This window comes from Stegostoma tigrinum, chromosome 11 (genome assembly GCF_030684315.1).
Source record: "Stegostoma tigrinum isolate sSteTig4 chromosome 11, sSteTig4.hap1, whole genome shotgun sequence".
Classification (NCBI taxonomy): Eukaryota; Metazoa; Chordata; class Chondrichthyes; order Orectolobiformes; family Stegostomatidae; genus Stegostoma; species Stegostoma tigrinum.
The window spans coordinates 62851243-62873291 of record NC_081364.1 but is presented as its reverse complement, the minus strand read 5'-3'; the positions used below and the strand labels follow the sequence as shown (position 1 = coordinate 62873291).

At 41.8% G+C, this 22049-nt stretch overlaps 1 protein-coding gene and 1 long non-coding RNA gene across 5 annotated transcripts in view; one reads left to right on the top strand and one right to left on the bottom strand.

The window, feature by feature from the left end:
- dnah1 (dynein, axonemal, heavy chain 1) overlaps positions 1–22049 on the bottom strand; it is a 392016-nt gene that overhangs the window by 34284 nt on the left and 335683 nt on the right. The window contains exons 72-75 of the mRNA XM_059649497.1: positions 21534–21710; positions 14031–14201; positions 8966–9096; positions 6338–6482 (exon numbers count right to left, since the gene is read on the bottom strand). Of these exons, the coding sequence (XP_059505480.1) occupies positions 6338–6482; positions 8966–9096; positions 14031–14201; positions 21534–21710 (624 nt within the window). The remainder of the gene's footprint in view (positions 1–6337; positions 6483–8965; positions 9097–14030; positions 14202–21533; positions 21711–22049) is intronic.
- The window catches only part of LOC132210119 (uncharacterized), a 118545-nt gene that overhangs the window by 50126 nt on the left and 46370 nt on the right, over positions 1–22049 (top strand). The window lies entirely within an intron of this gene.

The following is a 22049-nucleotide window of genomic DNA, read 5'->3' as shown; positions in this document are numbered from 1 at the left end:
CGATGACAGAAATATCTCAGCAAGGGGCTCAGCAATCACTTACCACAATTCCCACAAAGCTCTGGGATACACCTGATCAGGTCCCAGGAACTTATCCACCTTGATGCATTTTTACACATCCAGCACCACCACCTCTGTGATACGGACACTTTTCAAGATATCTTTGTTTATTTCTCCAAATTCTCCAGCTTCCATATTCTTCTCCACAGTAAATACTGACACAAAATACTTGTTTAGCATTTAGTCCACCCATCTCCTGCAGTTCCACACAGCCTCTTTGATCTTTAAGGCACCCTATTCTTTCCCTTGTTACTCTTTGCCTTTAATGTATTTGTAGAATCTCTTTGGATTCTCCTTAACTCTATTTGCCAAATCTATCTCATGCCTGCTTTTTGCTGTCCTGATTTCTGTCTTGAGCATACTGCCCTTATACTCTTTTAGGGATGCACTCGATTCCAACTGTCTAAGCCTGACATATCAAGGTGTAGAGCTGGATGAACACAGCAGGCCAAGCAGCCTCAGAGGAGCAGGAATGCTGACATTTTGTCCTGCAGTGTTCATCCAGCTCTACACCTTGTTATCTTGGATTCTCCAGCATCTGCAGTTCCTACTATCTCCAAGCCTGACATATGCCTCCTTTTACTTGACCAGAACATCAATTTCTGTAGTTATGCAGCATTCCCTACATCTACCAGTTTTGCCCTTTGCAGTAACAGGAAAATACTGTCTCTGAACTCTCATTATCTCGTTTTTGAAAGTCTCCCACTTTCCAATTGCTCCTTTACCTGTGAATAGCCTCTCCCAGACAGCTATTGAAAGTTCTTGCCTAATACCAAAAAAAAAATTGCCTTCCTCCAATTTAGAACTTTAACTTTTAGACCAGGTCTATCCTTTTCCATAGCTGTTTTAAAACTAATAGAATTATGATCAGTGGCCCCAGAGTGCTCTCCCGCTGACACTGCAGACACTTGCTCTGCCTTATTTCCCAAGAGAAGGTCAAGTTTTACTCCTTGTCTAGTAGAGTCATCCACATAATAAATAAGAAAATTTTCTTGTATACTCTTAACAATTTCCTCTCCATCCAAGCCCTTGACACTGACACTTGTTTTTGTTTTTGTTTGTTTAAATCTTCTACCATTACCACGCTACTACTCTTACAGATATCTGAGATCTCCTTACAAATTTACTTCTTAATTTCCTGCAGACTATTTGGGGCCTATAATACAATTGCAATAAGGTGATCATCCCTTTCTTAATCCTCGGTTCCACCAAAATAACTTCACTAGATGTCTTCCCAGGAATATCCTCCCTAAGTACATCTGTAATGTTATCCCTAATCAAAAATGCCATTACCCCCTCCTGCCTCTTGCCCCCCTTTCTCTCTGTTCTATAGCCTGGAAAATTAAGCTGCCAGCCATGCCCTTCCCTGAGCCACATTCCTATGAAAGCTATTTTCCCAACCATGCCCAAAGTTCATCTGCCTTACCTGTCAGGTCTCTTCCATTGAAATATATGCACTTTATATTATTGGTATTGCTTGCTCTGTGCCTTGCACTTGCCAGCCTTGACTGTTTGACTTGCTCTTCTTCTCAACTGTACCACCCTCAGACTTTTCTCTTTTCTCACTGTCTCTTTGGACGCCCTCCTCCCCACTAGTTTAAAGCGTCCCAAATAGCACTAGCAAATCTCCCCTCCAGGATATTGGTCTCCTTCCAATTCAGGTGCAAACCATCCTTCTTGTTCAGGTCACTTCAGGCCAGAAGAGATCCCAATGATCCAAAAATGCAAATCCTTCTCCTCTGTACCAGCTCTTATTGCTGTTCTGTCCTCCTATTCCTACTCTCACCAGCAGTGGCACCAGGAATAATCCAGATATTACTACTCTTGAGGACCTACTTTTTCACCCTCTGCCTAATTTCCATATTCTCCCTTAAGAAACTTGTTACTTTTTCTTCCTATGTTGTTGGTACCAATGCGTACAATGACCTCCCGCAGGTCATGCTCCCTTTTGAGAATATTCTGCACCATTTCCAAGACATCCTTGACCCTGGCACCAGGGAGGCAACATCCCATTCTGATGCATCATTGTCGGTTACAGAGACATCTGTCTGTGCCCCTGACTAGAGACTCTCCTTTCACAATCGCTTGCTTGGAACCTGACATAAGACATATTATAGTAGAGCCATTTTCGGTGTCAGAAATATGGTTGTCAGTGCTACATTCCGCTGAAAGTCCATCACCCATAAATTTACTGAAACAGCGTACTTGTTTGAGATGGGAATAGCCACAGGAGACTCCTGTACTACCTGGCTGCCTCTCCGACCTTTCCTAGAGGTAACCCACCTACCCAACTGTACCTGTGGTTTCTCTACCTTACTGAAAGTACCATCCCCCGGTTCCTGTATTTGTTGCCTTTAACTACCATTCCAACCAATCCACACAATCCGATAGGATTCACAACCAAACACATAATCATCAGGGGAACATTGAAGTTCTCCCTAATTTCCCACATCCGACAGGTAGAGCACATCACTCTATTAATGGCTGTCTCTGCACCTTATTCTACAGATCCAGAAAATAGCACAGTTTTACTGCTCGAGGATAACTTAATATCCATGTTTTATATTTTAAAAAATTAATCAAGAGAGATCTCAGGAAAAAATAAAAAAAACTTCATCCCTACTCAGTATTACAGGTTTACAAACACACAAGATTGCTAAGTTTGATTCATCTTAAAAACATACACTTAGCTCATTGATGAAATCCTGACACTCCCAGCCATGAGTGGTTCCAATAATGAGGTCTCCCCAAAGTCATCTGTGAATTTCACTGTTTGTTTGTTTTTCTTGGTCTGAACTCCAATTTCCAGAGATGCTTGTAACTTCACAGTCAGTCAGCTGTGAAAGTTTACTGCTAGAATTTTTTTGATGAACTCTAGAGCAGTTCTCGGACCTCCCATGTACCTTCCTTGAAATTCCTCTATTCTCTCTTTGCTCTCATTTAACGTATCATTGTTTTTGATCTTTTTTTAAAAGTTACGAAAACAAAGCAAACCATGTAACAGTAATTACTGCTCCAAGAAATCACTTCCAGCACTGGAAAAAAACCTCAAAAAAAGGAGCTGCTCTTACAGCCATGATTCTTTCGTGACGCCATTTTGGTTTGATGCAGTGTTAAGTTCTGTATCTTCGATATTAATAAATGGTTGTGGTCCAGTTTCTTGACCTGAATGCAGTGTTTGTGTGCAATGTATACTGTGGAATCCTATGATGTTACCAAACACTTTGATTGTAATTTACCCTGAATCCTGATTCTATTGAACAATTCTTTTAATAAAAAAATTATGTATCATAATTTATAGCATAATCTATTTATATTTTGTATTCCAGGCTCTGAGGAAGAAAACTGATCAGTTTAGTGCATGACTAATCATGCCACTGCAGATGATGTTACAAAGCTTTTCTCACATGGCTAGGACAGATCTCTGATGACAATGAGAAAATATTAGTTATGAATCTCAGAAAGGGCTTGTTAAGGAAGGAATATCAGGATTTGTAGAAAAGATTAACATAAACAAAGTGAACATGGTTTTGTGAAAGGGAAATTACATCTGACCATTTTCTTTGAGGCTATAACGAGCAGAGTTGATCAAGGGGAACCTGTAGACATAGCATGTTAGGATATTCAGAAAACATCTGAAAAGGTGCCGCATGAAAAGTTGTTACATAAGAAAGGATCTCACTGTATTGGAGGTAATGTATTAACATTGCTTCAGAATTGAATAACACAAATAAGGCAGAGTCAGGATTAATGGAACAGAACTAGAAACTGCTGGAAAAGCCCAGCAGGTCTGGCCCTTTGAAAGGGCTGTTGACCTGAAAGGTTAATTCTGATTTCTCTTCACAGATGCTACCAGACCTGCTGAGCTTTTCCAGTAATTTCTACTTTTGTTCTTGATTTACAGTATCCAAAGTTCTTTCAGTTTTTATTCAAGGTTAATGAATCTTTTTCACGTTGAAAAGATGTATCTGTTGGAGCGCTGCAAGGATTAATCCTAAGGTTCCAATTACTTACTGTTTATATTAATGAGTTGGAGGAAGGGGCAGTGTAATGTGCTGACATTTGCTGATGACACAAAAATAGGAGGGTGGGCATGTGGAGGTAAGAACATGAGGAATCTGCAATGGAATGTAGAGACAGCAAGAACTTCCGATGCTGGAGTCAGAGATAACACAGTGTGGAGCTGGAGGTGCACAGTGGGCCAGGCAGTATCAGAGGAGCAGGAAAGCCGACATTTTGGGTCGGGACCCTTCTTCAGAATATAGTTAGGTAGAGAGAGTCTGTAAAAAACTTGGCAGATGGAGTTTAATGTAGGAAAGTGTAAGTTCATGCACTTTGATGGAAATAATCAAAAGGCAGACTATTATTTAAAAAGAGAGAATCCATGAAAATGAATCATAGAGAGATCTGGGTGTTGTTGTGCATGAAACACAAAAAGATAGCATAGGGATGCAGCAAATAATTAAGAAGGCAAATGTAAATTTTACCTTTATTGCTAGGAAATTAGAGTTTAAAAATATGGAAATCTTCTTACAACTGTAACAAGAGACCACACCTGGAGAATTGTGTACAGTTTTCGCCCCATATTTAAGAAATGATATATTGGCATTGAAGGCTATTCAAGCGATGCTTTAAGTTGGTGCCTGGGATTAAGAGATTGACTTATCATAAACGGCTAAAGTAGGTTACGCCGTTATTTGTTAGGGTTTACAAAAATGAGAGGTGGTCTTAGAATAGAATCCCTGTAGTGTGGAAACAGGCCATTCAGCCCAACAAGCCCATACTGACCCTCTGAACAGCATCCCACCCAGACTCACCGCCCTATCCTATCCCTGTAACCCTGCATTTCCCTACAGTTAATCAATCTGACCTACACACCCCTGGACACTATGGGCAATTTGGAATGGCTAATTCACCTAATCTACACGTCTTTGGACTGAGAGAGAAAACCCACGCGGGGAGAATGTGCAAACTCCACACAGATATTTGCCTGAGACTGGATTTGAATCTGGGTCCTGTATGCTGTGGGGTCACAATGCTAACTACTGAGCCACTGTACCACCCCAAAAGGCCATCATTAGACTATCTTTTAGTGCCAAATTTTGCTGTATTCAAGTTTCACTAACTCCAATGATGAGATTTGAACCCATATCCTGTGAATATTGCCTGTAGCTCTTCATTGCTAGTGACTGTACCATTTTACCATTTCTTTAAAGTCTTAATGAAACAAAGGTTCTGAGGACAGTGTTGAGAATTTATTTTCACTAGTGGGAATCTAAAACTAGGGAACATTGTTGCAGAATAAGGGGACATTCATTTAAAATTGATTTGCAAAGCAATTGCTTTTTCCAGAGGGTAGTCAATATTTGGAATTTTCTGCCCTAGATAATTGTGGAAGCTAGATCACTGAAAATATTTAAAGAAAATGTAGATAGGTTTTTTTAAATATTGGGGGGTTGAGAGCAATCATGATCTGACTTGAAAGATGAGTTACAACATAGGGCAGATCAACCTTGATCATCTTGAATGGTTGGGCAGGCTTAAGTGGCTAAATGACCTAGTCCTTCTCCTATTCCTTAAGAACTTCTGATACTGGACAGGGCATTCTCCAGCATCACAGAGAAAGTTAAGAATGATAGGACTTCTTTTTAAACTGTTTGATATGGTAATCTTGGCGTTATGTTTTAATTTACTTCAATTGACTGCTTTTGATCTTCCTTTAGACAACTAAAGTCAAACAGGTGTGCCCTGATCTGCTGCAGTAGACTGAATTCAGAATAATTTAAATTGTATTTAAAGTAATTTGAAGGAAGGTTAGAATTCAATTGAAGTGGGCTTTTGTGGTGCAGTAGTTGTGTTTCTTCTTCCAGTCTAGAAGGTTTTGGTTCAAGTCCTACCTTTCAAAGAGACCTGTTAAAACATGTCCATTCAGGTTGATTTAAAAAAGTTAGAATTCTATTTATGGGCCATGTGGCACTGTAGTAATGTCTAGAAGGTCCACCTGCCCATTACTCAATGTAGATAGGGTAAGTAATGCTGGATTCATGTGATCACAGAGGCCTGAAGTTTTGGATGTTTTGCCAATCGTTACAAAAGGCAGCAAGTAACTATTCTGACTTGGGGACATGGTCAGCTTTACAGACACTTCAGTCATTGCTTCTTCATTGGATAACAGAGGTAATTGACTTGTATTTAATGAACAAACAAGGAAGAATTCCTGTTCCAATGCTTTGATGTCCATCCAATTCAGGCATACCTATAATTGTAAAGCCAATACCTTGGAATTCCAGAGCTCCGGTACAGTATTGTTGTACAGACTTGCTGCCATCAACTCCAGCTGTGAGGACATTACAACTAGACCTTTCAATGCTTTCAGGAGATCTTTAAGACTCTGTACAATAGTCTGCAGCAGTCGGTTGTACCTACACAATAAGCAAATAGAGAATATTATTCCATACAGTTGGCATAGGCAAACTGAAAATTGGTTGCCTGCTGGATCTTTGCTGGTTTACTGAACAGCATCAGTGAAGGGAGCAGATGAAGAGAGTAACAGACATTGAATTAACAATACCAATGAATACTTGCATTTCTATGGAATTGTAGAGTAGCTGTGGCAGTGTTTGAAAAATGAAAGTCTACAATTCTCGTAAGCCCTATTATTGCAACTGCTGGGATGTTGGAAAGTTCTGTGAAAGCAATGAAGTATTTTTGAAGCGTGGTCACTGTTACAATGTAGAAAATGCAGAAGATAATTTCCACAAAGGAATGTCCCACAAACAGCAACGTGATAATGGCCAAATAATTTGTTGCTGTATGTTGATGAGAGTAAATATCAGGCAGGACACCAGAGGTAACGTCCTTGCTCCTCTTCAAAATTGTGCCATGAGATATTTTAAGTCCACATTAGAAAGTAGATGGGTCATGGTTTAATATCCCATCTGAAAGATGATACTTTTAAAGTGTAGCATTTCCTCAGTACTGTCAGTCTAGACTTTCAAATTCAAGTCTCTACTCTGAACTCTCAATTTCTGAGCCAAAGGTGACAGTGAGAGCTGCTTGTGTGGAGTTGTTTCTTGTATGTATCATGAGTTGACCCTGCACTATTCCTATTATATCCACTGCAACAGTGATTCCTTTCTTTTTGTTTTATTCTTTTGTGGGATGTGGGTATCACTAGTGAAATACAGGAACTTGGTGAGGTCTCTTCGGCCGTCAAGGAAGGCTTAGTGAGTGACTGAAGTATATGCTGTGGATGAGAAGCAATGCTGCCATTGTTTATCAATGATAGAGGAGATGAATGATTAAACTGATGGCTGGGGTGCCAATTAAACATTGTGCACAAATGGTGGAGAGAATGAATGATTAAGCTGGTGGAAAGGGTGCCAATTAAGCAGACAGTTTTATCTTAGATGGTTTCAAACTTCCTGATTGTCATTTAGAGCTGCACTCATTCAAGTAAATGGAGAGTATTCCATCAGACACCTAATTTGTGCTTTGCAAATGCTTGACGGGTTTTGGGTAGTCAGGAAATAAGTTACTCTTTCCAGAATTCCCAGCCTTTTAATCATTCTTTTCACAGTGTTTAGTTAAGTTTCTGGTTAATGGAAATCCCTAGAATGTTGAAGATAGGAGATTCAGCAATGATAATGTCGTTGAGTATCAAGGGTAGATGGTTCAAGTTGAATAAAATAATAGTTCTGAAAGGGTTAACTTTGGAGGCTGCATCAAGCTCCAACAATTTGTGAAGTCATTGCAAACTTGGCTTTGGATCTCATGGAATGAAGACCTGTATGCCATGTCTTCTAATAGTAGTAACAATTTCTATCTTATTAATGTAACTTGTACCAGATTACAATCATATAATAAACTCTGTTTTGTCTAAGAAGAGCCTTTTCTTGTTAAGGTTCCCTTAGTGGCAGAAAGGTGCTCCAACCATAAGTTAGTAGTGATTGGCAGGTCAAGGCAAAAACAACAATTAGATTCTTTCTTATTCGAAATGATTGTTGCTTGGCAAAAATGTTACTTAATCGGGCTGAGAATGAATATGGTCCAGGTATGACTGTACTATGTCATGATTTGCAAATAGTACTGAACATTGTGCAGTCATTCGCACATATCTCCATTTCTGATCTTATAATGGTGGGAAATTCATTGCTGGAGGATCTGAAATGGTTGAGGTTAGGCTTTCCTTTTATGATGTCCTGGAATGAGATGATTGGTCAACAAGAACCACAATCATCTTCCCATTGTGTTAAATATGTTACCAACCAATGGAAAGTTATGCCGCAATCCAGGCTAGAAGCTCCATCAGTAAAATACAGCGTGTCTGATCATTCAATTGAGCCAATGTCATATTAATGAATACCATGCCAATTGTTCTGGGGAAAACAGGTCGGTAATCAGCCTGCTAATTCATAGAATCCCTACAATATGAAAACAGGCCAATCGGCCCAACAAATACAGACTGCCCCTCCGAACAGCATCTCAAACTGATTCATTCCCCTACCCTTGCATTTCCCCATGTCTAACCCATCTAACCTAAATATCCTTAGACACAATGGGCAATTTAGCATGGCCAATCCACCTATCCTGCATATCTTTGGACTGGGAGGAAACTGGAGCACCCGGAGGAAACCCATGCAGAAATGGGGAGAATGTGCAAACTCCACACAGTCATCCGAGGGTGGAATTGAACCAGGGTCCCTGGCACTGAGACAGAAGTAGTAACCACTGAGCCACTGTGTCGCCCCTTTTCCAACACTTCCCCACTATTCTGCAGGGGGGAAAACCAGCGAGTGAAGATAAAGCAAATGTTCCAGGCTCCTACCACCTAAGGGATGGGAGGAGAATATTTACTTTCATGTTGCTGTGTTTGTAACCACCAGAAGGCAGAATAGCTCTGTACCTAATTACTTCCTGTATTAGGACAGTGTTCATGGATTCCTCATACATAACTGGAAACTTCTCCATCACAAGGTTAATGTCGATCAGTTGAGGAATTTTTGCCAAAATGTTTCCACATATCTCCTCTACTATCTAAAAAAAAACATAGATTATATTTTAAAATCAAATTGACTTCAGTGCTGTACAATTTCCTTAGTTTCTGAGCACCTAGTTCCAGATATACCATGGGAACAGTCCTAACTAACCACCTATCATGACTGATGGCAGAGTTGACACTCCTCCAGAACTTGTCGATATGCTACTAGGGATAAAAGGTTAGTCTCCAGCCTGTTCCTGTTTCATTGAGCTTGTTTCTTCTCCACCTATCCAGTCTCTTCAGATGGACATCTATGATTTCCGATGCCCTCGATTGCTGCAATAGTTTCCAGTTCTCTGATCCTAAATACCTCCTCCATTCATTATGCATGTCTAATACATTCTCCACCAGTCATCTTAGAATTTCTGAAGCTTCCTCCAACAATGGCTCAAACAGTTCTCAACCAGCACCAACCTCGTCCACCTGGCTGAGCTTGTTCGTGGTCTGAACACATTCTCTTTCGAATCTGCTCACTTCCTATAAATAATAAGGTAGTGTTATGGGAACAGGAATGGAATTCAATGGCAGCCTTTCTGACATGTCTTCCCCTTGTACCTCAACTGATAATTCTCACCTGGTGTGATGCACCTCTGCCCTCACTCCTTGCCCTCTCTACCAGATAATATAGGTTTCTCCTTGTCTTCACTTGCCATCCCATTAACCTCTGTACTCAACAGATTCTACTCAGGTCTACTGTCCACCTATTTCAGCATTCCATAGGCGCTCTTCCCTCTGTGACTCAATAGTTCACTCCTCAGCTTCTTTTGGCACAGTTCAGGGCAAGCATACACTTTTACCTCCTCCCTTCTCATTATATAAGACCCCAATACTCCTTCCAACTAAAACAGTGATGTACTTGTACTTCTTTTAATTTAGTATAGTGTAATTCACTGCTCATGATGTGGTTGTGTCCACAGTGGAGAAGTCAATTGCATTATGGGTGACCATTTTACAGCATACCTTCATTCTATCTGCAAACATGAACTTGATCTTCTTCTGTTTGCTTGTCATTTTAATTCTTCACCACGCTCTTATCTTTCTGTCTATAACCTGCTAAGGGGTTCCAGTGAAACTCAACAAAAGTTTGAGGAACGACACCTTATCTTTCAATTTGGCACTTTACAGCCTGCTGGACTTAAAATAATGAGTTCAGTAATTTCAGCTCATAACTATATCTCCACATTGTTCTATGCTTATTTTTAATTTTTCTTTGTTCTGCTGGCTTGATGTTCATCTTGTTTCTTTCTTTATCTCTTCCTGTCACATTCAAATTATTTTCTTGCAGGCAATTCACACCTCATTTGGATGGAACCTTCATTTCTTTGCTATGTCCATTGCTATTTTTTGACTGTTACATTACAAAATCTTTCATTCTTTAATTTCCTCTGGCCTCTGCTGGAATGAGCTCTCCCACTCACTTGCACTAGGTTAAAAACTCTTACACTTCTATTTCCCATCAGTTCTGCTAAAATGTTAGAGATCTCTCGGATTTCTCTCAGATGCTGCCTGACTTAGTTTGTTTTGTTGAGCTCTTTTTGTTCCTATATTTGGTCTTGGGAAAGTTAGCTACTTTTTTCTAGTTTTAAATTTAATGAATAGTTTTTGACATGCACCATGGCATTGATATATTCACTTATGAAGAAATAAAAATAACTTCAGCCCCAAGTGAAGCTTGTTAAGGGTTAGATTTTAAAAATATGTGGCATAGTAACTCAGCTTGGCTTCTCACTTTTTAATTCACTTACTTGTGGGATGTGGGTATCTGTCTGTAGTTGCACTTGAGAGGTGGTGGTAAACTGCCTTCTTGAAATGCTACAGTCAAATGCTGCTATTTTTGGTTGGTTTGTCCTGCTAATGGATGGTGATGGTGGTATCTGGGACATTGCGTGATTCTGTGAGTATGATTATGTCAAGCTGTTGTTTGACTAGGCTTTCAATTTTGGCACTAGCTCCCATGTTAGTAAGGAGGACTTTGCAGGGTCAACAGGACTGTTTTCTCCATTACTTCCGGTATCTAGGTTGATGCCGGGTAGTTTGTCTGGTTTAATTTCTTTGTTGAGCCTTTATAGTGATTGATACAACTGAATAGGTTGCTAGACCATTTCAGAGGGCAGCTGAGAGTTAACCACACTGCTGTGCGTCTGAAGTTACCTGTAGGCCAAGATAATAAAATGTGAGGCTGGATGAACACAGCAGGCCAAGCAGCATCTCAGGAGCACAAAAGCTGACGTTTCGGATTGTAAGTGGCGGAAGTGTCGGAGGATGATGCGTTGTATCCGGAGGTTGGTAGGGTGGTGTGTGAGAACGAAGGGGGATCCTCTTAGGGCGGTTATGGCGGGGGCGGGGTGTGAGGGATGTGTTGCGGGAAACACGGGAGACGCGGTCAAGGGCGTTCTCGATCACTGTGGGGGGAAAGTTGCGGTCCTTAAAGAACTTGGACATCTGGGATGTGCGGGAGTGGAATGTCTTATCGTGGGAGCAGATGCGGCGGAGGCGGAGGAATTGGGAATAGGGGATGGAATTTTTGCAGGAGGGTGGGTGGGAGGAGGTCAATCCGACCCCACCACCCAAGACATTTTTCCATCCCCTCCCCTGTCTGCTTTCCGGAGAGACCACTCTCTCCATGACTCCCTTGTTCGCTCCACACTGCCCTCCAACCCCACCACACCCAGCACCTTCCCCTGCAACCGCAGGAAATGCTACACTTGTCCCCACACCTCCTCCCTCACCCCTATCCCAGGCCCCAAGATGACATTCCACATTAAGCAGAGGTTCACCTGCACATCTGCCAATGTGGTATACTGCATCCACTGTACCCGGTGCGGCTTCCTCTACGTTGGGGAAACCAAGCGGAGGCTTGGGGACCGCTTTGCAGAACACCTCCGCTCAGTTCGCAACAAACAACTGCACCTCCCAGTTGCAAACCATTTCCACTCCCCCTCCCATTCTCTAGATGACATGTCCATCATGGGCCTCCTGCACTGCCACAATGATGCCACCCGAAGGTTGCAGGAACAGCAACTCATATTCCGCCTGGGAACCCTGCAGCCATATGGTATCAATGTGGACTTCACCAGTTTCAAAATCTCCCCTTCCCCTACTGCATCCCTAAACCAGCCTAGTTCGTCCCCTCCCCCCACTGCACCACACAACCAGCCCAGCTCTTCCCCCCCCACCCACTGCATCCCAAAACCAGTCCAACCTGTCTCTGCCTCCCTAACCGGCTCTTCCTCTCACCCATCCCTTCCTCCCACCCCAAGCCGCACCCCCAGCTACCTACTAACCTCATCCCACCCCCTTGACCTGTCCGTCTTCCCTGGACTGACCTATCCCCTCCCTACCTCCCCACCTATACTCTCTCCACCTATCTTCTTTACTCTCCATCTTCGATCCGCCTCCCCCTCTCTCCCTATTTATTCCAGTTCCCTCTCCCCATCCCCCTCTCTGATGAAGGGTCTAGGCCCGAAACGTCAGCTTTTGTGCTCCTGAGATGCTGCTTGGCCTGCTGTGTTCATCCAGCCTCACATTTTATTATCTTGGAATTCTCCAGCATCTGCAGTTCCCATTATCTCTCTCTCTTACCTGTAGGCCAGACCAGTTACGGATGGCCGATTTCTTTCCGTTTACTTCCCAATAATAGGTAGTGATTTCATTGTCACTATTAGACTTCTAATTCCAGATTTTTTTTAAAATTCAAATTCCACCATCTGCTCAGGCGACATTCAAACCCAAGTTCTCAGAACATGAGTTGGGTTTCGCGATTAATAGCCAAGTCATAATGCCACGAGGCTTTTGCCTTCCCCTGCATGCTGTGTCACTCAATAAGATCACGATTAATCTGACAACTCCAGATTCCTGCCTACTGCTGATTACCTTTTACACCTTTGCTTATCAAGAATTCATCAATCTCTGCCTTAAAAATACTCAAGGACTCTGTTCACTCTTGGGAAGTAAGCATTGCTAGCTGGGGCAGCATTCATAGTTTGTCCCTGATTGCCCTTGAGAAGGTGGTGGTGAGCTATCTTCTTGAAACACTGCAGTTTGCGTGCTGTAGGTCGACCCACCTGCCCTTAGGGAGAGAATTCCTTGTCTCTGTCTTAAATGAGCAACTCATTATTTTCCAACAGTGACCCCAGATCTAGATTCTCCTATTTTTATGTTTTGCCTCACAATAAATAATATATTCCACTCCCCTTCCTAATCACTTGCTGTACCAGCATACTAACCTTTTGAGCTTCATGCTTTAGAACACCCAGAGCCCTCTGCATCTTAGAGCTCTGCAGCCTCACATTATTCAGGTAACCTTATTTTTCCTGCCAAAATGAACAATTTCAAATCTTCCCACATTCTAATATTTTTGCCAGATCTTTGGTCATTTGTTAACCTAACAATATCCCTTTCACCTCCCAACGTCCTCTTACTTTTCTACTCATCTATATCATGAGAAAATTTTGCAACCTTCTGTCAAGTAAGTTATATAAATTTTAAAATATTCTGCAGTTGATCAGTCTTTTGATTGAAAACAGCATTTCACACAGATTCAAATATAAATCTAAATTTGGAAACAGAGTTTGCTTTTTTTTTGAAAGGTACTAAATTTATGCTAATCTAAATTCAGACACAACATATTCAGTACTAAACAAGCTGACTCACTCAGGACATAATAAAGACAGATTTCAGAAAAGGGAACACTCAGTTTTGCTAAGTGCAACACTGTATTAAAATGGGGTGAACATGCATTACTAGGAAAGCTACAGGAAGGCTTTACTGTATCCCTAGTCTGTTTTGCACTTGGCCTAGGAATGCTTGATGCCAGTACAGGGTGAAATAGTGAAAATATTCCATTCCATACTACAATTGAACCAGATACATAAAAACAGATTCTAGGTATAACTCACTGACACTTTAAAAGCATTTAAATGAAACATGCCTCTTCAACTCCTTTGCCACCACCACCTGACGTTTTTGGCTGAAGCAGGATTAGGCAGTTTAACAACACAGAAGTTTCATTCTGGGCAAATGTGATATTTGCATTATCATGTAGTCCAAATATTTCTGGGGTGTCATTAAGTGGAAGTGTCTTAATGTATTCCAGGTAACCCTGTTGGAGAATTGAATGAGATACAGGTTTAGAAGCATGAACTGCACATTCATAATTTTTGTAAGTGTAGTGTAAGTCTGTATAAATACATATTTATATTTATAGCATCACATCTGGTACCAAAGGCTAATGTTTTACAAACTAAGATATCACAATTAATAGAAAATCCTCTGTTGGCTTGGAGAGTTTTATTTATTCATTTTGAGGGATATGGGCTTAGCTGGCTGACCAGCATTTATTGCCTGTCCTAGTTGCCCTTGAGAAGGTCGTGCTGAGCTGCCTTCTTGAACCACTACAGTACACCTGTTATAGGTCGACCTACAATGTCATTAGGGAGAAAATTCCCGGATTTTGACCCATTGACAGTGAAAGAATGCCGATATATTTCAAAGTCAGGATGGTGAGTGGCTTGGAGGGGAACTTGAAGGTGATGGCCTTCCCATATATATGCTGCCCTGTCCTTCTAGATGGAATGGTCATTGGTTTGGAAGGTGCTGTCTGGGAATCTTTGGGGAATTTTTGCAGTGCACCCTATAGATAGTACACACTGTTGCTACTGAGCATCGGTGGAGGAGGGAGTGGATGCTTGAAGATATAGTACCAGTCAAGCAGGCTGTTTTGTCCTGGATGGTGTTAAGCTGCTAGAGTGTTGTTGAGGCTGCACTTATCCAGGCAAGTGATGAGTATTCCATCTCACTCCTGACTTGTGCCTTTTGGGAGTAGGGAAGTGACTTGCTCGCTGCAGTATTCCTAGCCTCTGGTCAGCTTTTGTAGCCACTGCATTTAGGTGGTAAGTCCAGTTAAGTTTCTTATCAAGGATAACTCCCAGGATGTTGATAGTAGGGTATTCAGCAATGGTAACACCATTGAATGTCAAGGGGTGGTGGTTAGATTGTCTCTTATTGGTGCTGGTCATAGACTGGCATTTGTGTGACACGAGGGTTACTTGCCACCGTATTGTTTACATCTTGTTACATTTGGACACGGACTGCTTGAGTGTCCGAGGAATCGTGAATGCTGACTGACGTTGTGCAATCATCAACAAACATCCCCACTTCTGACCTTTATGATGGAAGGAAGGTCATTGATGAAGTAGCTGAAAATGTTTGAGCCAAGGGTGCTACCCTGAGGAACTCCTGGAGAGATGTGCTGGACCTGAGATGACTGACCTCCAATGACTGTTACCATCTTCCTATGTATCAGCTATGACTCTAATCATTGGAGAGTTTTCCCCCTGATACCCACTGATTCCAGTTTTTCTAGGGCTCCTGATGATGCAAAAATCAAAAGTAGCCTTGATGTCAAGGGCTGTCATTCTCACCTCACCTCTGGAATTCAGCTCATTTGTTCATATTTGAACCAAGGCTGTAATGAGGTCAGGAGCTGAGTGATCCTGGCGGAACCCAAACAGGATATCACTTAGCAGGTGCTGCTTGATAGCACTGTTGGTAACACCTTCCATTGCTTTACTGATGATCAAAAGTAGACTGATGCAGCGGTAATTGGCTGGGTTGTAATTGTCCTGCTTTTTATGTAGAGGACATACTTAGGCAGTTTTCCACATGGTCAGGTAGATGCCTGTGTTGTAATTGTGCTGGACCAGCTTGGCTAGGGGAACGGAAGTTCTGGAGCACAAGTCATTAGTATCATTGCCAGAATGTTGTCAGACCCCGTAGCCTTTGCAGCATCCAATGTCTCCAACTGTGTCTTGATATTACATGGAGTGAATCAAAATGGCTGAAGACTGGTATCTGTAATGCTGGGTGCCACTGGAGGATGCCAAAATGGATTATCCACTCGGCAGTTCTGGCTGAAGATTGCTGCAAAAGCTTCAGCCTTACCTTTTGCACTGATGTGCTGGGCTCTTCCATCATTGAAGCTGGGGATATTTGTGGAGCCTCCTCCTCCAGTGAGTTCTTTAATTGTCCACCACTATTCATAACACCATGTGGCAGGACTGCAAAGTTTAACTTTGATCTGTTGGCTGTGGGATCACTTAACTCTGTCGATCACTTGCTGCTTTTGTTGTCTGGCATGTAAGGAGCCTTGTTTGGTGGCTTCGCTAGGTTGACACCTCATTTTCAGGTATGCCTGGTGCTGCCGCTGGCATGTGTTCCGTTGAACCAGGGTTCATCCCCTGGCTAAATGGTAATGGTCAAGTGAGGAAATGCCAGGCCATGAGTTTATAGATTGCGCTGGAGTACAATTCTGCTGCTGTTGATGGCTCCCAGCACCTCATGGATACCCAATCTTGAGTTATTGATCTGTTTGAAGTCGGTCCCATTTAGCACAGTGTTAGTGCCACACAGCATGACGGATGTTATTCTCAATGTAAAGGCAGGACCCTAATGTCCTTTAGGTTAGGAAACTGCCATCCTTACCTGGTCTGGCCTACACATGACTCTGATCACATAATGCCAGTTTGCCACAATTTGTAAAACGTTCTGACCAGAAGTGACCATATGACAAAAACTGGAATGTGACAATCCTTACATTGCGCAGACATTCTAGTCAAGCCAACATAAAGGTCAGGTGGACTAAACTAAGTTGGGGGGGGAGGGTGTGGTGGAAACAGAAAGGCACTAAATCAAATTGAAGATGTGGGGTTGGGGGATAAAGTACTATATCCCCTGTGGTGCTCACATGCCTCTAAAGACATCCTGGATCTGCTTTATACTTTTTTAAAATCAACATATTCAGAAACATTGTTACACACCTGTGGAGCTCAAAAAAATATTAGCCCGGGTTTCTGGTTTACTATTTTAGGGATATTACTGTGACACCAACTCCTCCCAGCTGGGTGTGCTTTACATTTTTAAATCATGCTGTTCGGAAGGCTATATTGCACACCTCTAGAGCAGGTGGGACTTGAACTAGGCCTTAGCCTAGAGGTAGGGATACTACCACTGTGCCAATACTACCCTGTTGGTCTTCCTTATCTTAGTTTTGTATTCAGGAAGTACTATTATTTTCTCATCAACTTGTCCAGCAATGCTATCACATGCCCCTACAACAGAGGGAACTGAACTGGGCCCCCAGGTCCGGAGATAAGGATGCTACTACTGCATCACAAGAGCCCATTGGCTCTACTTTTTTTTTCTCTAATCAACCTGTTCAGAGATATACATTACATACTTTGGAGCAGGTGGAATTTGAACCAAGGCCTCCTAATTCAGAGGTAGGGACACTACATCTGTGCCACAAGATCTCCTTGGCTTTATTTTTAACTTTATATTGCAAAGCCCATTATGGGCAATGCAAACCAAGTTGTAATGGAGGTTGGCTTTGAGTAGGGAAACGAACATAGAAAGCTATTGCACTGTCATCTTACAGACTTCTTATAAGAAATCCTAGAGCCTCATGACAGGTCAGTCTGCAAAAATCTGAAAAAGAATGAAGAGAAAAATAGAAGCAGCTAGTTCTCCACCATGGAAGAGAAAATTCTGGCCTTGTTAGTCACTGCTTTGATACAGGGAGGATCTTCAATTGATCCTTCATTGTCAAAGTCAGTTCTGGGACAAAGAGTGGCTGAGCTGGAAAAGGAAGAGGAAGTGAGGCAACTTTGCGGGAACTAAGAACTACTTTTGACTGATCCTTGGAGAATGAAGTGTCCATTTAAGAGACAGCGAAAAGTATAACTGTGAAGGAGATTATTCTTACTCTAAAATTTAAATAGGAATTTTTTTCTCCTGTAGCTTAGAGTATAAGTTGCCTGCTGAATAATATTTAGACCATGAGATAACAGTGTGAAGCTGGATGAACACAGCAGGCCAAGCAGCATCAGAGGAGCAGGAATGTTTGATGTTTTGGGATGAGACCCTTCTTCAGAAATGGGGGAGGGGAAAGGGATTCCAAAATAAATAGGGAGGGAGGGGGAGGCAGATGGAAGATGGATAAAGGAGAAGACAGGGTGTGAGGCGACCGACGCGTCAAAGAGGCAGGGTTAGAGCCAGTGAAGATGAATGTAGTTGGGGAGTTAGGGAGGGGATAGGTCGGTCCAGGGAGGACAGACAGGTCATAGAGGCGGGATGAGATTAGTGGGTAGGAGATGGGGGTGGGGTATGAGGTGAGAGGAATGGTTAGGCAGGCAGGGACTAGCTGGGCTGGTTTTGGGATGTGGTCGGGGGAGGGGTGATTTTGAAGCTTGTGAAGTCCACATTGATACCCTTGGGCTGCAGGGTTCCCAAGTGAAATATGACATGCTATTCCTGCAGCTTTTGGGTGGCGTCATCATGGCAATGTAGGAGGCCCAGGATGGACATGTCATTCGAGGAGCTGTGGAGGGGGGGGAGTGGAGTTGAAATTGTTCGTGACCAGGAGGTGCAGTTGTTTGTTGTGAACTGAGCGTCGGTGTTCCACAAAGCAGTCCCCAAGCCTCCACTTGGTTTCCTCGATTGTAGAGGAGGCCACAATGGGAACAGCAGATACAGTATATCACATTAACAGATGTGCAGGTGAACATCTGTTTTGTGTGGAAAGTCTTCTCAGGGCCTGGGATGGGGGTGAGGGAGGAGGTATTGGGGCACGTGTAGCACTTGCTTCGGTTGCAGGGAAAAGTGCCAGGGGTGGTGGGGCTGGAGGGGAGTGTGGAGCGGTCAAGGGAATCATGGAGTGAGTGGTCCCTCTGGAAAGCACAGAAGGGTGGGGAGGGAAAAATGTCTTTGGTAGTGGGGTCAGATTGCAGATGGTGGAAATGTTGGAGGATGATGCGTTGGATTTGGAGGTTGGTAGGGTGATACATGAGGACAAGAGGGTTCTTTTTTGGTTATTATTGCGGATGGGGGGGTGTGAGGGATGAGTTACAGGAAATGAGGGAGACACGGTCAAGGGCATTTTTGATCACTGTGGAGGGGAAGTAGCGGCTCTTGAAAAAAGAGGACATCTGGGATGTTCGCGAGTGGAATGCCTCATCTTGGGAGCAGATGCGGTGGAGGCGAAGGAATTGGGAATAGGGGATGGCCATTTACAGGAAGGTGGGTGAGAGGAGTAATATTCTAGGTAGTTCTGGAAGTTGGTAGGCTTAAAATGGATATTGGTTTCCAGGTGGATGCCAGAAATGGAGACAGAGGTCCAGGAAGGAGAGAGAGGTGTCAGAGATGGTCCAGGTAAACTTAAGGTGTCTGTAATTGTTTCAGAATCCCCTTCCCCTGCCCCATTTCTGAAGAAGGGTCTCGATCCGGAATGTCAAACTTTCCTGCTACTTTGCTGCTTGGCCTGCTGTGTTCATCCAGCTTCTTACCAAATTATCTCAGATTGTCCAGCATCGGCAGTTCCTACTGTCTCTGTAACGATATTTAGACCATGTTGCTTTTAGTTTATTTAGGTTATTTAGTATGCTAAAGGTCTTAAAAATCTTGAGTAATCCTTCCACTTAAGCGCCAAAAATTCAATTATCTTTCTAAAAATTATCAGTTTCTACAGTACTCAAAACAACAAGTTTGGTTGTACATAAAATTGTGTTAATTCCTGTTCTTCAAATAGTAATATAGGATAGGCTGTATATTCTTGAACAAACAAAAAAAGTTGTCATCAAAAAGATGAAAGTTTTGTTTTGTTTGGAATAGATATCAGAAGATATGTAGCTAAGGCTAATAATGGAACAGAGATATAGATCAATAATGATTAATTCAATGGAAGAACCGACGCAAGAGGATGAATGACTCTTACAAAAAAAAGCAAAATAGTGCAGATTCTGGAAATTTGAAATAAAAACACAGTGCTGTAAATCTTCAGCAAGCTTGGAAGCATCTGTGGTTAAAGAAATAATTAGCACTTTGAGTATAATTCTTCTTCATATTGAAGGAAGGTTGAAATGTGATATGTGACTCCTATGTTCAGACTGGCACTTTCTAATGTCAGCCAGTACTAAGCAAACTTTTGGAGCTGTGGGCTAACAAGTTTTTGGGTGTAGACAGACTTTATCCGAGAAACTTGGAGGTGGATAATGGGGAGTAAATGTCTTAGTGTTAATTTTCAAAATTCTTGACATTCAGGAAGGTTTTATCAGACTGACAAGTCGCAAAAATAGTCCCTTTATTCAGGAAGAGAGGGAGGGAGAAAACAAGAAGCTTCCTACCAGTTAGCTTGAAGTCTGTAATGGTAACGTATTAAAATTGTTCATTGAAGAGGTTACAGCTGAGCACTTAGGAAAATTCAAAGGCAATTGGGAGTAGTCTGCTCTTGCTCCTAGTTTCTACGTTTCTGTGTAATATTTCAGTTGTTTTGGGTGTCGGTGAGAGCAAATCTTGAATATTGTTCACAGTTTTAGTCTAAATAAAAACCAAAAGAACTGTGAATACTGTAAATGCAAGACAAAAATAGAAATTGCTGGAAAAACTCAGCAGGTCTGGCAGCATCGGTGGAGAGAAATCAGTGTTAATGTTTTAGGTTCATTGACCCTTCGTCAGACCTTTGCAAAATGTTAACACTGATTTTTCTCCACCGATGCTGCCAGACCTGCTGAACTTTTCAAATAATTTCTATTTTTGTCATAGTTTTGGTCTCCTTATTTAAGGAAGGATGTAAATGCAGTGGAGACGATTCAAAGGAAATTGACTGGATTGATTCCTGGAACAAGTGGGTTGTCTATGAGAAAAGGTGGGACAGATTGGGCTTGTTTCCAATGGAGTTTAGAATAGTGAAGGTGACTTGATTAATGTGTGTAAGATCCTGAAAGAGCTTGACAATGTGAAAATGGATAGGATGTTTAATCTTATAGGTGAGTTCAAAACTAAGGGTCACTGTTTTAAAATTAGAAATCGTCCTTCTTTCCTTCAGAGGGTTGTATGACTTTGGAACCCACTCTACTTAAAAAGATGGTGAAGTGGTGTCATTGATTTCTTTTAAGGCAGAAGTAAATGGATTCTTATTAGGTGAGGGAATCAAAAGCAATCTGGAATAAATGGGAATATAGAACTCAAAACACAAACAGATCAGAATTGATCTTGTTGAATAATGGAGCAGAATTGTGTGGCTGAATGGCCTACTTCTGTTCATATTTATGTATGTTTGTAATATTATGCATGCTAAATCCTGAAATGGAACATGCAAAAACTCAGAGGAAAGATTGCCACAAATTTAGGCAGCTTAGTCTTTAAGGATGCTGTTTTGATTTTTCTTTCATCAGAAGAGAAAAAAATTTCAGTGCATGCTATGCAAAGTTTTTTTCATCACAATGTCATCCACTGAATGGGTAAATTACCTCTTTAATTTACTATCAATTCAGAACAATGATCATAAATATGGTAATGTTAAAAACTTGCTTCGATATATTCATTGCAAACATTGAAAAGATTAAATAAAAAGAGTATCTTTAAAAAAGTCTGCACTTGCCTCAAGGTCAATCTCAGTATCAATCTGCCTGTAGATTCCAGATTCAGAGTAGGTAAAACCTTGTTCTAGGATATCTGAATTATAAAAGTCTTCCAAAATATTCATTATGCATCGTCTATCCCAGTCATCCGTCACACGACCTCCGTAATTAATCTCCCCAGCAGTATACTTAAGTACCTGTGAAGTCAATGCAGCAGGCCATTAGACTGTTGGTACAATCCACCAAATTAGGGTATGATTTGCTTAAGGATCAGTACCTTTTTCTCTTTAAAGTAGACAAAGTTTGAGATCCAGGCCCCTACCAAGAGAGTATAAAGCCACAAACTGCTACAATTTTGAACAAACAAAATGAACTTGAGTATTAAGTGTGAGAAAAGGAAAACAACTGACTAAGATATACGTATGAGGTAAACATGGGCAACAAACCATGGTGAAGGACTCCACAAAAAACATCAAATAACAGATACAGTCAAGACAAATCCCACGTATTTCTCAACAACCCGTAAGAAGGCTGAC